General features: G+C 44.1%; 1 protein-coding gene across 16 annotated transcripts in view; it reads right to left on the bottom strand.

The window, feature by feature from the left end:
• The window catches only part of SIPA1L2 (signal induced proliferation associated 1 like 2), a 235,693-nt gene that overhangs the window by 47,368 nt on the left and 172,784 nt on the right, over positions 1-15,541 (bottom strand). For all 16 annotated transcript variants that reach the window (XM_033841437.2, XM_033841438.2, XM_033841439.2 and 13 more), the window contains 2 exons: positions 10,302-10,878; positions 6,086-6,360 (listed from right to left, as the gene is read on the bottom strand). In XM_033841437.2, the coding sequence (XP_033697328.1) occupies positions 6,086-6,360; positions 10,302-10,878 (852 nt within the window). The remainder of the gene's footprint in view (positions 1-6,085; positions 6,361-10,301; positions 10,879-15,541) is intronic.

The raw sequence follows: 15,541 nt of genomic DNA, 5'->3' as shown, positions 1-15,541 counted from the left end.
ATGCGCCACAGCACAGAATTTCATTTCCATTTTTATTGGACGTATTTACTAAATCACTCACATTGTATAACAACTCATGCATAACTCTGGTGAGTTGCTATTTCCTTTTTATCAGCCTTCTAAGTTGATGTGTTTTCCTTAAAATGACATTGATAAAATGTCAGTCACCTTTGAAGGCTAGGGGCTGGGGCCATGCCCTGCCTTGCGAAACCAAGGAAGGCTTAATTAAGAGTTCTGAAAACTGCTCTTCATCTTTGCCATAGAGACTGTCTGCCTGGGAAATGTCCTTGCTCCCTTTCAAACCTCATTTCCATTTGAAGACTGCTATTCCCTAACTGCTTCTGGCCACTCGTTCCCAATCGCTACGCAGCCTCTCCCGGATCCATTCCCAGCAGGAGATCAGTTAATAAGCATCCCCAACGGGAACCTTCCCTGCTTGCTGTTCTCTGGGACTCCACAAGGAAATAAAATACGGCTCTGCTTTCCTTTCAAGCCCAGGGACAGCTGAGTTATCATCACTCTGAGGCTTGAGAATGGGACTTCAAAATGCGGGGGTGCCTTTTGATTCCACATAAATACTTCCCCAGCTAAAGACTTCATTTAATCCAGCAGCTTCTGAGTCATAAGCAAACACCTTCTGACCTGTGGACAACTAGGAGTGAGTCTATTAAATGGCAGGCCTCTCCCACTGCTGACAGGAGCGGACGGGCTCCGAGAATTACCTCTCCCTGATGTCCTGCGGGACCAAAAAAAGCTGATCATGGAAAAACCGAATTGAAGCATTTTTCACTCTTTTATTCACAATGTTTATGAAGACTGAAATTATCTTCTAATTCATTAACTTGGCCATTTTGCTAGTCCTTATGGCTGTTATATTCAAGACAACTTAAAAGGAAAAATTACACACACACGTCCATTTAAATGAATGTTTTCTTTTGGCTGCCTCCCTGACAAGGCCTAAGACCCAATCTGTGAAAGATGGGGTCATTTTCCACGCCACAAATCAAATGTGGAGTTTTACATGGAGGAATCCCTTTGTATATGTTGCTGCAGGAGTCACGGTACTAAGTGATATTTCATTTAAAAGGTTTGGACTTTATCAACAAGGACCCACTGTATAGCACAGGGAACTCTACTCAATAGTCTGTAATAACCTACATGGGAAAAGAATATGAAAAAGAATGGATATACATATATGTATAACTGAATCACTTTGCTGTACACCTGAAAGTAATACAATGTTGTAAATCAACTATACTCCAATATAAAATAAAATTTTTTTTAAAAAGTCTGTACTTTAATTTTCAAAAGGAGCAAAGTGCTGCTCATTTCTTCCTTTGCACCCTCCTCTACAATTTCTTTAAAAAATCTAATAGGGCTTCCCTGGTGGCGCAGTGGTTGAGAGTCTGCCTGCCGATGCAGGAGACGCGGGTTTGTGCCCCGGTCTGGGAAGATCCCTCATGCCGCGGAGCGGCTGGGCCCGTGAGCCATGGCCACTGAGCCTGCGTGTCTGGAGCCTGTGCTCCACAATGGGAGAGGCCACAACAGTGAGAGGCCCGTGTACTGCAAAAAAAAAAAAAAAAAAAAAAAAATCTAATAATGCAGAAGGCTAAACTTGCTTAGAGTGGGGAGGAAACGTAAAACAACATTTCACATAAAAGACCCCGAAAAGCCAAAACAATCTTGAGAAAGAAAGACGGAGCTGAAAGAATCAGGCTCCTGAACTTCAGACTATACTACAAAGCTACAGTAATCAAGACAGTATGCTACTGGCACAAAAACAGAAATATAGATCAATGGAACAGGATAGAAAGCCTAGAGATAAACCCGCACATATGGTTACCTTATCTTTGATAAAGGAGGCAAGAGTATACAATGGAGAAAAGACAGCCTCTTCAATAAATGGTGCTGGGAAAACTGGACAGCTACATGTAAAAGAATGAAATTACAACACTTCCTAATACCATACACAAAAATAAACTCAAAATGAATTGAAGATCTAAATGTAAGGCCAGACACTATCAAACTCTTAGAGGAAAACATAGGCAGAACACTCTATGACATAAATCACAGCAAGATCCTTTTTGACCCACCTCCTAGAGAAATGGAAACAAAAACAAAAATAAACAACTGGGACCTAATGAAACTTAAAAGCTTTTGCACAGCAAAGGAAACCATACACAAGATGAAAAGACAACCCTCAGAATGGGAGAAAATATTTGCAAACGAAGCAACGGACAAAGGATTAATCTCCGAAATATACAAGCAACTCAATATCAAAAAAAAACAAACGACCCAATCCAAAAATGGGCAGAAGACCTAAATAGACATTTCTCCAAAGAAGATATACAGACTCCCAACAAACACGTGAAAAGATGCTCAATATCACTAACCATTAGAGAAATGCAAATCAAAACTACAATGAGATATCATCTCACACCCGTCAGAATGGCCATCATCAAAAAATCTACAAACAATAAATGCTGGAGAGGGTGTGGAGAAAAGGGAACCCTCTTGCACTGCTGGTGGGAATGTAAATTGATACAGCCACTATGGAGAACAGTACAGAGGTTCCTTAAAAAACTAAAAATAGAACTACCATGCGACCCAGCAATCCCACTACTGGGCATATACCCTCAGAAAACTATAATCCAAAAAGAGTCATGTACCACAATGTTCAGTGCAGCACTATTTACAGTAGCCTGGACATGGAAGCAACCTAAGTGTCCATCGACAGATGAATGGATAAAGAAAATGTGGCACATATATACAAGAAATATTACTCAGTCATAAAAAGAAATGAAATGGAGTTATTTGTAGTGAGGTGGATGGACCTAGAGTCTGTCATACAGAGTGAAGTAAGTCAGAAAGAGAAAAACAAATACCGTATGCTAACACATATATATGGAACCTAAAAAAAAAAGGTTCTGATGAACCTAGGCGCAGGACAGGAATAAAGACACAGATGTAAAGAATGGACTTGAGGACACGGGGAGGGGGAAGGGTAAGCTGAGACGAAGTGAGAGAGTAGCACAGACATATATACACTACCAAATGTAAGATAGATAGCTAGTGGGAAGCAGCTGCATGACACAGGGAGATCAGCTCGGTGCTTTGCGACCATCCAGAGGGGTGGGATACGGAGAGTGGGAGGGAGACGCAAGAGGGAGGGGATATGGGTATGTATGTGTATGTATAGCTGATTCAGTCTGTGATACAGCAGAAACTAACACAACACTGTAAAGCAATTATACTCCAATAAAGATGCTAAAAATAACGAAACAAAAAAAAAAATGACGTTTCATACTCAACATCACAGTCTAAAGCAAACGGCTGTCACTGCATGGATAACTTCCTGTGTGTGATGAGAGGCTGCCGGACAGCAGCGAGCACTTTTATCCGGGTGCTCAGAGAGTCGCAGGGAGAACCAGGATCCAAAACTAACAAAAATGTGGGTTTGCAAATTTACAAATTCAAATTCTCAGAAAATTGGAAGGCTGAACTGAAAGCATTTCAAATGATACATGCTAGGCTTAAAAGCTTCCTGGCTTCTGGAAATGTGGGTGACAGGCAGGCCAATTCTGGAGTGTTTACTACCAGGCGATCAGCTAGTTCTAATCCTGGCTAAGGTTAAAAATATAGAAGACGGTTATTCCAGATTGAACGGGAGAAAAATCTGCATCTTCAGGGAATGACATTAAGGATACTCTGAGGAGACAAAGGCAAAATCTCTAAATATCTTGAATAGCTTCAATAAAAGAATTTGCATTTAAAACAAAGAAAGAATTAATTACGTGCAGACCAAAGCAGATAACATGCCCTTGGATAAAAAAATAACAGGCGGGACTTTTTTTTTTTTTTGCGGTACGCGGGCCTCTCACTGTTGCGGCCTCTCCCGTTGCGGAGCACAGGCTCCGGACGCGCAGGCTCAGCGGCCATGGCTCACGGGCCCAGCCGCTCCGCCGCATGTGGGATCTTCCCGGACCGGGGCACGAATCCGTGTCCCCTGCATCGGCAGGTGGACTCTCAACCACTGAGCCTCCAGGGAAGCCCGGGACTTTTAAATGGTAGTTTTTGTTTGTTTATTTGCTTTAGCTGAAAAAGAATTCCGTATTTCTTAGGAGATTCTATTTTTCTAAATCATATGTTTTAAATATCAAATATAACGATAACTTTAACATTTTTATTAAGCAGATCTCTTGAAAGCTTAAAAGAAATGTCTTATTGAGTAACAGTAGACCAAAACTGAAAATAGGAGAGAAATGTTGTTTTTTAATTTTGGGAGAACATGGTAGCAGTTTTTTCTAATTCTATAGAAGTAATCAGCCTCTAAGACAGATGAAAAGACTTGATTCTCACCACAAAATTTACAAACCTATAACTCTAGCCAATGAAGAAAGAAATTTATATTATGGAAGAATTTCTAATAACTGGTTTAAAATTTATTTTAAAGGCTAACACTTACAAAATTATTTTAGTTTCCAAGTTTAAAGGATTTGTTTTCTGTTATTTCCAAAACTCATTTTTAAGAAAGTAATTTTTGTCTCTGATTTTCTTGTACGCATACCACCATGAGTGATTCATGGGATTCTTGGGGAGCAAATGGATTTAATGGGACAGAATCCTGCAAGGCAACAAGAAACACCTTGGGTATTTCCTGCGACATGCGGCTACTACTCTCGAGAAGAATTTCAGCTCGTTAACTTTTATTCTGTAAACTTACTGGGCAGATAGAGGAAACAAGACCATAGAAAGTCAAGCAGGAGGCAAATGGTTAGATAACCAACAGAAACACACTTTTGCAAAATTTTGCACATTAACCAGAGAGGAAGGTGATATACCACTGGTTTGTTTTCTAAAAAAGACCATGGTTTAGAGCTCCTCTATCCAATACGGCAGCCACGAGCCAGATGCGGCTAACTGAACCTTAATTCGTTAGTTAAAATGAAAACTCCTTTTCCTCAGTCACACTATCCACATTTCAAGTGTGTGCTACCCATGTGGCTAGTGGCCACTGTTTGGACGGTACAGATATGGAACATGTCATCAGAGAAAGTGCGACTGGACAGTGCTGGTTTGGAGGATGGGCAAAGGAGATGGACAGGGTAGAAAGAGTGATCTGAGTTACTACAGAAGATTAGAAGTGGGCACAGTCACCTTGCTATCTTTGAGTAAGGATTTCCTTTACAGCATGAAAAAATTCCAATGAATATCCTAAAGTTTTAGTTTATTTTTCTTTTAACTAAAATGAGTAAGGTGTTGATCATGCCAGAAGGTGTTAAGTGCCTTACACATTATCACCTTATTTAATCTTCATCACACAGTACGAGGTAGGCAATATTATAATGCCATCTTACAGATACTAAGGGAAACTTAGAGAGAGCATGTGACCCACCCAAGATCACACAGCTAACGTCTGGATTGCAAGCATGCTTCATCCCTCCAAAGCCAGGGCTCTTGGCCAGCCAGTAGGGAACTGCATTTGAGAGAGAGGCACAGAAAATGCACTCCAGATACCACTATAGACACTGCTGCGCAACAGGGGCCAAGGCCAGGTGGGTGGCTTGTTCTTAGTGAGAGTTCTTTCTCCCCTTGGCCTAACGCTTCCTTGATAGTGAGCATGAGAACTTTCTATTGACGATGGAATGGTATCACTTTCTAATCCCATTCTTGTCCCTAGCCCCCACCCATCCGCTCTGAGCTTTCCAAGTCCAGCCACTTCTTTTCCTAGGTGTCCCATGACAGCTTATGAGAAAGCCCTGGACCAGTTCAACCAGAATGGAGTGGTCACCAAACAGTGTATCTGATGTCCCAATATTCCTCCACACGTTGATATCCTAAATCAATGAGATCTCTTAAATATCCTGTTAACCAATGACTTCAACGTCCCAACAAAATGCTTAGAAAATGACACTTTATCACTTATTATATACTAATGACTTTTTTAAAGCTCTCTGAAGTTGCCCGAATGGTTGACGTCCAGACAACTTAGGTGGAAGGTGCGTGTGACCACACTTTCTGAGGACCTTGCAGGACAGCACCTGCCACAGACGCCAAGAAGGAGCGAGCGTGGACGAGAGCCTACCTCCGAGGCGAGCCATCGTCATGGGGCTGGATGATGACCACCTTCACAGTCACTGAGGTCCGGAGAAGGTCGATCATCTGCTCATGCGTCAGCGTGGCCACGGCCACCTTGCAGATCTCCACGAGGCGGCTCCCCTGACGAAGGCCGGCCTTCCACGCAAAACCGAAAGGTTCCACGTCTGCGACGATTCCTTCGAAGTTCACGTGGAAGCCCAGCTGGCCCAGCCCGTTCCTCCTCAGGGTCATTTCCACAGTCTCGCAGCCCCTGGTCACGATCTAAGGGGGAAGGGGACCGTGAGGGGTGGCGCTGCGGGGGGGCACACATCCCAGGGACAAGATGACAAGACAAGGACACGGTTCAATCCAGACTTTACCGTAATTACCCCTGGCATCAGGCACAATGAAAATAACAAAAGTAAAACGAAGGTTTCATTATTCGAAGGCAAACCAGGTACAGGTGTCCTGCTTTTTCCTAGAAGCCACTGACCCAGAGCCTGTGAGCTTAAGACGGGTTCTGATAACACCCCCCCACCCCGCCCCATCTCCTTTCTACGTCACCTGACTCGGCTCTTAAGCATATAAATTCCATTGTTCCAGATGGACTGAAGCAACTGAAAACATGTGAAGCCTTTCACCCATCAAGCAATAAAACCTATTAATTTTTTTTTTTTGGCCGTATGGTGTGGCTTGTGGAATCTTAGTTCCCCAACCAGGGATGGAACCCGGGCCCCTGCCAGTGAGAGCACCGAGTCCTAACCACTGGAGAGCCAGGGAATTCCCTATTAGACAATTTTATTCAACTTAAAAAAATGGTCCAATGGTGCAGCAGCTATGGAAAGCAGCATGGCAGTTCCTCAAAAAATTAAAATGGAATTACCACGAGACTCAGCAATTCTACTTCTGGGTATATACCCAACAGAATTTAAAGCAGGGTCTCAAAGAGGTACACCCAGGTATTTGTACACCCACATTCTTAGCAGCGTTATTTACAATAGTCAAAAGGTGGAAGTAACTCAAGTGTCCATGGATGGTTGAATGGACATGTGAAGTGTACCATGTACAAACAAGGGAGAAAAAAATGGCCCAAAGCCTTTCCAAGCTAACAGTTAGCGCCCTGCCCACAGGATGGGCAGCAGCAGGAAGTCAGACTGTCAGGAAAACCTTAAGTGCTCTCTGTGCACCAGGCCTGCGGACATCCTGTTCTAGCCCCTAGGATCCCTCTCCTGGGGACAGCCTGCCCTTGCTTGCTTGGGTGGTAAGGACCATTCAGATCAAATGTGGCCAGTCAGCTGGCCTCCTTGGTGTCTGTAGACAAGCATCCCACTCAGTGAACTAAAGCACCAATAATTAGTTAATGCCACCCTCAGAAGTGCTTAATGACAATAGCCCACATGCACTGAAAGAAAAACATGGGCTCATTGAGAATATCATTTGATGACCACGGCATCACTCATCTGTGGGCAGCTGAAAGCTGGGAGGTATCATACCCGTATCCCCCAAAGCACAGAGTTTCCGTTTTAATAAATGCTTCATGTCCATGAAACACGCTCTGAATACACAGATTCCTATTTAAGAAGACCTACGACTGTAAGTACAGCTGCTGTGGGACCGGGGCTGGTTCATGGTTATCACCGGTGTGGCGGACGTTACCGTGGTTATTACCGCCACGGCGCCCACCCTGCTAATCAGGCACACGTGACAGTTTGGGGCTTAGGAAAATGGGGAATGGGATTGCTGGTCTTAGTGGTGAAGTTTGGAAAGACTGAAGTTTCCAAAGTTACGAACTGAACTAATTTAAAATTGTTGAAAAGGCACTTCTGTAATATATACAACCTGAATAAATTTGTCCTTCACTTCTTTTTCAGCTTTGTTTCAACTAAGCTCTCCGACCAAAAGACTACATCTGACACGTGCCCAGCATTCTCTCCAATATGGATGCAATTTTCAGCTGAAATTTAACATCCATATATCAGATTGAAGAGTGAAAGGGTTTTCCGAGACCTACTTGTTCTGTCTCTTATTTCTTCCAACCACCTGCCACGTCCCCTACTTTTTGCGATTTCTTTCTCACTTCTGTTCCTTACTTCTTAACATTTGCAAAGGCTGAAGGATCAAGCTCTCCATTTATTTGGAGTTCGTCACATAATTACTTGGCCTCAATGATCACATGGTGGCCTCCTATCCATGTACCCGCTACTGGCTACATAATCTGTGGAGTCTGGTGCAAAACAGAAATGCAGGCCCTTTAGTCAAAAATTATTGAGAATTTCCAGATGGCAACAGGAGAGCATTCAACCAAGCCTGGGCTCTGCTGAGAGTAACCGGCCCTACCTGTCCCTTTAGGTGGGAGCTCTTTTTTTTTTTTTTTTTGCGGTACACGGGCCTCTCACTGTTGTGAACTCTCCCATTGCGGAACACAGGCTCCGGACGTGCAGGCTCAGTGGCCATGGCTCACGGGCCCAGCCGCTCCGCGGCATGTGGGATCTTCCCGGACCAGGGCACAAACCCGTGTCCCCTGCATCGGCAGGCGGACTCTCAACCACTGCCCCACCAGGGAAGCCCTAGGTGGGAGCTCTTATTCCCCACCTGTGTCTTTACCTGCATAGCAGACACCTTTGATTTCACTTCCCACCACTAGAAAATGCAGAGTTCACCATCTGCCCAGTAGCACCCCTTCCCCATCTCTCCACTACGACAGCTTCATCCTCTTCCTTTCCATTTCTGTTGCTCCTGTCCTGCACCAGCCTTTTGTTCTAACCCCCCAACAGTCTTTGGGTTGGTTTGTTTCCACCATCCCCTGTTACAAGTCATCCAAGATACAGGATATACTTCCTCAAATATATTCCAGATATCAGACACCTTAGTCACATTAGCAATATAGTCATTTTTCTAGGAAAATGGTAGAATGGGGTCCACAGAACAGTGAACGTGTCAGAACCTACGGGACGTGCATTTTGGTGGTTGGTGAAGGGGGTGTGTTTATGTTGTATTTTCCGGAGCACAAATTATGATGACTCGGTAGGTCTCCTAAAAAGAAGTATTTGCAGTATTACTAAAAGCACAATGTGTCCTGACACTCACGAGATAACTCAATTCTCCAGATACGTAAACTGATCACACACTTAATCATCCCTGAATCACATCTCAGCTTGCGCACATACGCCCTCAATACTGTTGAACACACTGAGGCCCTTTCCTGTAAAGAGCGTCTGCAAATAATGACATTATTTCTCCAAGGCCAGCAGACACTGACATGATTGCATTGTCTCATCTATGTGGTCTGGAATAATAAAAGGTTTATGTTTGATGGGAGGAAAGGGGGCAGGAAATGGGTATAATTTCTCTTTTTCTCATGATCCGTAACTGACTAAATCTTCTCTAATTAATGAAATATACATCCCCTTGGGGGAAGATTTACACATGAAAAATTCTTTTGTCAAAGCACGTTTTGTTCTTATATTTCATTCATTCTTAAAATTCTATTGTATATACTCAAACTAAAATCTGTATCTTCCTTTGTTAAAATATGAAGTAGAAATACAACTGTTAGATACCACGGACATCATGGTTTTGTACTGCAAATAACAATCTTTTTTATGACTTTTTTCTTCAAATCTTTCTAACTTAATGGGTAATTCTATAAAACCTCTGTAAGAGACTGGCTGCAAGATTAATAACATATTTAATGTGGCAGACTAAACAAAAATACCTGTTGTGTAAGTACGCAGAGGTGAAACAGCGAAGAGGGCTTACTCTGACCATCAATATGGTCAACGGTGATTCTGTGCCTATTAATTTCCCCCTGGGAAGGTACTGTCGTGCCAGTCTCTACAAACAGACATAATATCTAGTGAATTCTTGTCCTTCCTTGAAACACTATGAAAATATATCCCGATGTTCCCTTTGGAAAGTTGGCTTCACTTTTCCTTTCCGATCAATTTGTGATGGGTGTTTCGCCACCATTCATGGATTCAGCAACAGCTCAAAAGGACACAGCATTGAAAATCAAACTCTATAACACAGCACTGTTAATCAACTATACTCCAATATAAAATAAAAATTTAAAAATTAAAAAAAATTAAATCAAACTCTACCCCTAAGAAATAGTAATTCACTTCCTAGGTGATGTAACTGGGGCGGAAGTTCCACAGCAGAAGCTACTACGAATCTGGGACTGCAGAGCTAAGGATGGTGGATAAACAGAAACCTGTACTTACCCCCAGTCGCTGGACAATTTCCCTGACGTCTTCGGCACAGTTGTCCACCGAGGACAGAAGGATGCATTCTCCTCGTTCGTAAAACACTTTGATACTCATTAACCCAGATGTCCACCCAATGACATCCCTGCAGGAACAGTTAAAGACCACGTTCTTGGAATCCTTCTCGATCAGCATTATGAACTCGTTGGAAATCCCAAGGAGACACTCAATGTCCGAGGACTGGCCGAAGTCCCGCGCCACAACGTGCCACATGATCGCTCCGACGCTGAAGAGGTGGGCGTCCTTCCTGGGCTTTACTTTCTCCTTCTTCTTGGCACCCAGGGTAATGAAGCTGAATTTCGCGGACGTATCCACGGTGGCGGTCGTGACGAAGTTCTCTGCCAGGTCCTTCAAGTACTCCTGCCTCGTCCGAGTGGCCATCGCTCGAAACTTCTCTGATTTGTGGGCTGCGTTTTCTGCATTGATTACTTTTGCTAAAAGGAAGTCCCGGAATACTGCTGACTTTGGGAAAGTTACGCCTTTGGGAATCGGTGGACCAAACGGTGGCACATCTTTTGATCTAGAAACTCCAACACTGAGGGAGGAAAAGGAGAAACAAGATGAATTGTGAGGCCGTAATAGTTAGCTTCAGAAATGTGACATACACCCACACTTGCGACTGAAGCCAGCTACTCTGTAGCCTCTTGGTATGCTCATTTCTGGGTATCAAGTTTTTCTTTGTTTTTAGCAAAACTTTTCAAACTCAGTAGTTGAGGGGGTGTTAGGGGCTGAGTAGTGTCCCTCCAAAATTTGTACGCTGAAGTCCAAAACCCCAGTCACTGGGAATGTGGCTGTGTTTGGAGATCGGGTCTTTAGAGAGATGATTAAGTCAAAATGAGGCCATTAGGGTGGGCCTTAATCCAGTCTAACAGGTGTCCTTATAGAAGGAAACCTGGACACACAGGAAGATACCAGGGATGCACACACACAGAGGAGAGACCATGTGAGGACACAGCAGTTAATCTGTAGGCCAAGGAGAGAGGCCTCAGGAAAAACCAAACCTGCCAACCCCTTGATCTTGGACTTCCAGCCTCCAGAACTGTGAGAAGTAAGTGTCTGTTGTTTAAACCACTGGGTCTGTGGTCCTAGTCACGGCTGTGCGAGCTGACTAAGGTAGGGATGAGGGATCAGTAGCCAGGCTGGTGCTCTGTGGCTCTGTGGCCGGTCACCACTGAGAGGCAGTGACACTTTCAACAGCAGTGCGGTTAGCCCAGCCGGCTCTTCACGTTCTCACTGCTATTGGGCACAATGATCATGCTTGCAGGGCCCGAAGTTTTGAATGTCCCTTTTTTTAAGGAAATGCTCACTTGCTCACATTTTGAAAATCTAGATGAAGATTTTATAGGAGCAAAGTTTTAAGAGATTCCAGAGACTGAAAAGATCAAACGTATAGTGACGGCAATAACCATCTTAATACGGCAAAACCAATAATGCTCTCCCCTGTATCAGACAGAAGCTTTCGTTGTCTCAAATCCTTTTTGAAATAAGAGTGAATTAATGAATGAGCAGGTGAAGGACTGGAGTGAGTGAATGAATGAACCCCACAGCACTCCCCAGTTACTGAGCAGCTACTGCAGACCAAGAATGGGAACCAACCCCACATCTGCCCAGGCTGGTATTTTCTGTGTTGGGATAAACAAAGGAAGCAACCTACATTTCCTCTTCTTCATGGTAGAAAATCCTGAAAGAGGTGATTAAGGAATGAAAACAATAGGTGTGAATTCCTTTTCTGGAATGTGGCTGGTTAAACTCCAAATAGGTCACAGTCCCCAGGGATCTCTCCCCTTTGCTGTAACCTGCACACCCTTCAGCAGCGTTCATCATTTCTGGGGAAAGAGCTATAAGATGGAAGAGGGTCTGGGCAGGGCCTTAGCTGGCGTGAAAGGGGAGGGAAGGACTGCTTCCCTTTGGGACAGAAGACCAAACTCACTCACGTGCATGGTAGTAAAGGCGCTGAACCAGAGAGGGAGGTGGGGGGACTTGACTCATGTCCTCAAGGAAGGTCCTAGGAACATCGTGGAGGTTCCAAATGGCTGAGGGGCTGACACCATATATGACCCGTCTTCCCCTCACTACCATCCTTAGGAAGAACCTTCTAGACTGAGTAGGAATTAACTTGTCCTCAGGTGTTGTTTCGTAGAGAGCTGTCCCAAAGCTACCTGTCTGGCCTGTGGGTAGCGTAGCCACACCTGTTGCTTCCCCACCAGAACGATCAACCAGCTCAAGTGGCCTCTCAGTGCACTGGACCCTGCCCTCCCGACACTGGCCATGATCAACGCATGTGATCACCTCTCCTAAACATGGTTCTCTCTTCCAGGGATGAGCACAGGTTCCTGGGAGTATTTTACCCTTGGAACACTGAGGAGGTCAAATCCCACTTAACACCTTACAGGATTACTTTTTGCACTTAGCTCTGTGGATCTCAAGCTCCTGTCTGACTACAGCTCGGATGCACTTAAGTCGAAGCATCAGGGCGAACTTTTTCTATCTAAATGTGTTCCAAGACGGCTCTCACTGTGGAGCTCCAGAGTGGGCAGAGAGAGACACCTGTTAACAGGGCGATTCTTCTTGTCCCAAATTATTAAACCAAACGTCTAACTGGACACCTCCACTACAGTGTATGGTACAGTGTGGCTCGAAAAACCACTATCCTAGGCATCTCAGATCAAAGTTGTACCAAAAAAGAAGCAGAATCCAGGCACAGCTGTTACTATGATCACTATTACTACTATTACTAGTCCATGATCACCATGAGAGTCTGAGAATGGGGATCAATTAGAAACCCCTGGTTACCAAAGCTTATATAATCCGTAATGCTTTCAAGCAGAGTTAAGATGGAATATTCTTTTGCCAGACTGGGATAATTCCCAGTGGGTGGAAACAAGAGTATGTTTTAGAATTTCTTATTTTACCCAAATAGCTTGATAGCATTTACTGATGATTTAGACATAAGACCCCTCCACTGAGGGCAACAGTACAAAGAAGAGCCTTCCTTCATGTGCCAGTTAAAGGGTTTTAGGAAAGCAACGTGGGGTACAGCAGATTCCAGGATCCGGTGTTCCTCGTAGGAGTCCAGCTCCACCACTTTCTGAGGGACTCTGAGTTACTTAATCCCTCAGTGCCTCATCTGTAAAACGGGGGTTAAAACAGTACCATCCTCAAAAGCACGCTACGAGGATTAAACAAAATAATGCATGCTAAGCTATTATTAACTCAAATAATTATCGTTTTCATCATCGATTTAACATTATCATCTAATGTTTGTAAGAAGGGGCTACATAGTAAGTTTTCTAAAATGGAAGTCATCGTTTTATATAGATAATACTTCCCTTTTAAGTGACAGTTAGCTACTAAGCCTCCAGACAGCAAGAAGTTTACTCATTCAGTTATTAAAGATGCATTTTGCCAAGAGTTTATCTTGAAAAGCACACAAACACAAATCCCTCGGAGTTAGCTCTACAATGGCTACAACCATTGAAGTGAAAGAATCCCGCATAAAGAAACAGGCAATCAGTTAAGTTTGCTTTTTAATAATTTTAGACTAAAATTACATAACATGGAGCTTTGTGGATGTTGCCCCATTATTTCTTTCTAGGTTCAAGTGGCCCCAGCATCACCGAGAGAGAGCCCTGCCGTATCCAGGGGGCACGCCTCGGACTTCTCTGGAAGGTGGGAGCCTGCTCTTTCACACTCCGGACGCGTGCCCTGGTTAGCAGCACGCTTTTATCAGAGGAGGGCATCTCGCCCCAGCAGTCTGCCGGGACCACGCCTCTGAGCTACGTGGTACTACAGGTCGTGATCCGCCAGAACGCACGGCCACTCAGCGCCTGTGCAAAGCTCACGGGGGTCACAGGAGCGTGTGCGACCAACGCAGGCTTCTATAAAACGCACCCGTGATTCAGACGGAGCAACCTAGAAAACGGCAGACCTGGACTATATTTTATCATTTCCTTGGAAATTATTTGAACGAATTTATTTTGTGACTGGTATGTTTTGAGGAAATCATAGGAAACAGACCTATGAGGTGTTTCTGGGAAACCTGGGCACTGTAACCTTATTCCCTGTGACAGAGTAAACACATCTTCCTAAAAACGTCATGGAATCGATTTGACTAGTTTTCCAGAAGATCACGATTGATTCTTCGAGGGACACTCATGAGGTGGTAAGTGTGATCATTACGAACGTTTATGAGGCACTTCCAGAACCTAGAGGCACGCCACTGCTTCACATTAGTAAATGATAATTTAGTGATGGCAACGTGGTATCTGCAAAGGCAATGACCCCGTCTTTGAACCATTTGTACACGCTGGTTTCTACCACAGGAAACAGAATGCAAGCCACTTTGTTGACAGGTAAGATCTATATCAAAAGCATCCCTCCCCGGTCATTTAATTCAACACAGAAAACCTAAAAGAAATAAAAATAAAGAGATATTACTTATCCTTAAGATTTTTTTGTGCTAATCAACCACCTCATGATAGAAGCATAAACTAAAGATAGAAAGGGATTAAAAATACTTGATCTGACCTAAGAATAGCAGCCTCTACAATAACACCAAATACAATAAAGCCCTAGGCTTATGTTTCCAATCCATCAGGAAGGCTCCTTTAAGATTACTCTGCGTAATTACCATTCATCAGGGGAGGTCCCAGAAGAATAAGCCGACTGAGCATGTTTGCACCAACGTCACCGGTTTTAAGCGTATCGTTTATACAGACTAGATGTCCTTTTTTTCAAATATCACTTTTTTTTTTTTCAATAAAAAGTCGTTCTGAGCATTCGGGCCAGGGGTCTTGAACTGAGGTGCATACAAGTATCACCACGGGGGAAACCATGCCGATGGGGAGAGCGTGGGGTGGGGATGCAAGCTGGCGACACCAGCACACAGGCCGGTCTCCTTGCCCCTAGGAGGGCACGGCTGCAGTTCACAGGCCCCTCTGCCCCTCACACGTACCCAGGCCTGGGCCCCATCCAGGTCCGGGAGGCTGCTCAATCGGTAACCACTGCTTTAAGATGAGCGCCAGGAACGCTAACAGGGGTTTTGCATAATTCCTGCCATTCATTCCTCATAACTACACACTGAAGTGGGTACTATTATCCCCAGTTTTCAGAAAAGGAAATGAAGGCTCCAAAAAATAAGCTAACTCGTTACAAAGCGCCATGAGGGGGCAGGAGAGCTGGATTCTCACTCAGGTCAG

This window comes from Tursiops truncatus, chromosome 16 (genome assembly GCF_011762595.2).
Source record: "Tursiops truncatus isolate mTurTru1 chromosome 16, mTurTru1.mat.Y, whole genome shotgun sequence".
Taxonomy (NCBI): Eukaryota; Metazoa; Chordata; class Mammalia; order Artiodactyla; family Delphinidae; genus Tursiops; species Tursiops truncatus.
The sequence above is the reverse complement of the archived record's forward strand: the minus strand, read 5'-3'. Positions and strand labels throughout refer to the sequence as shown.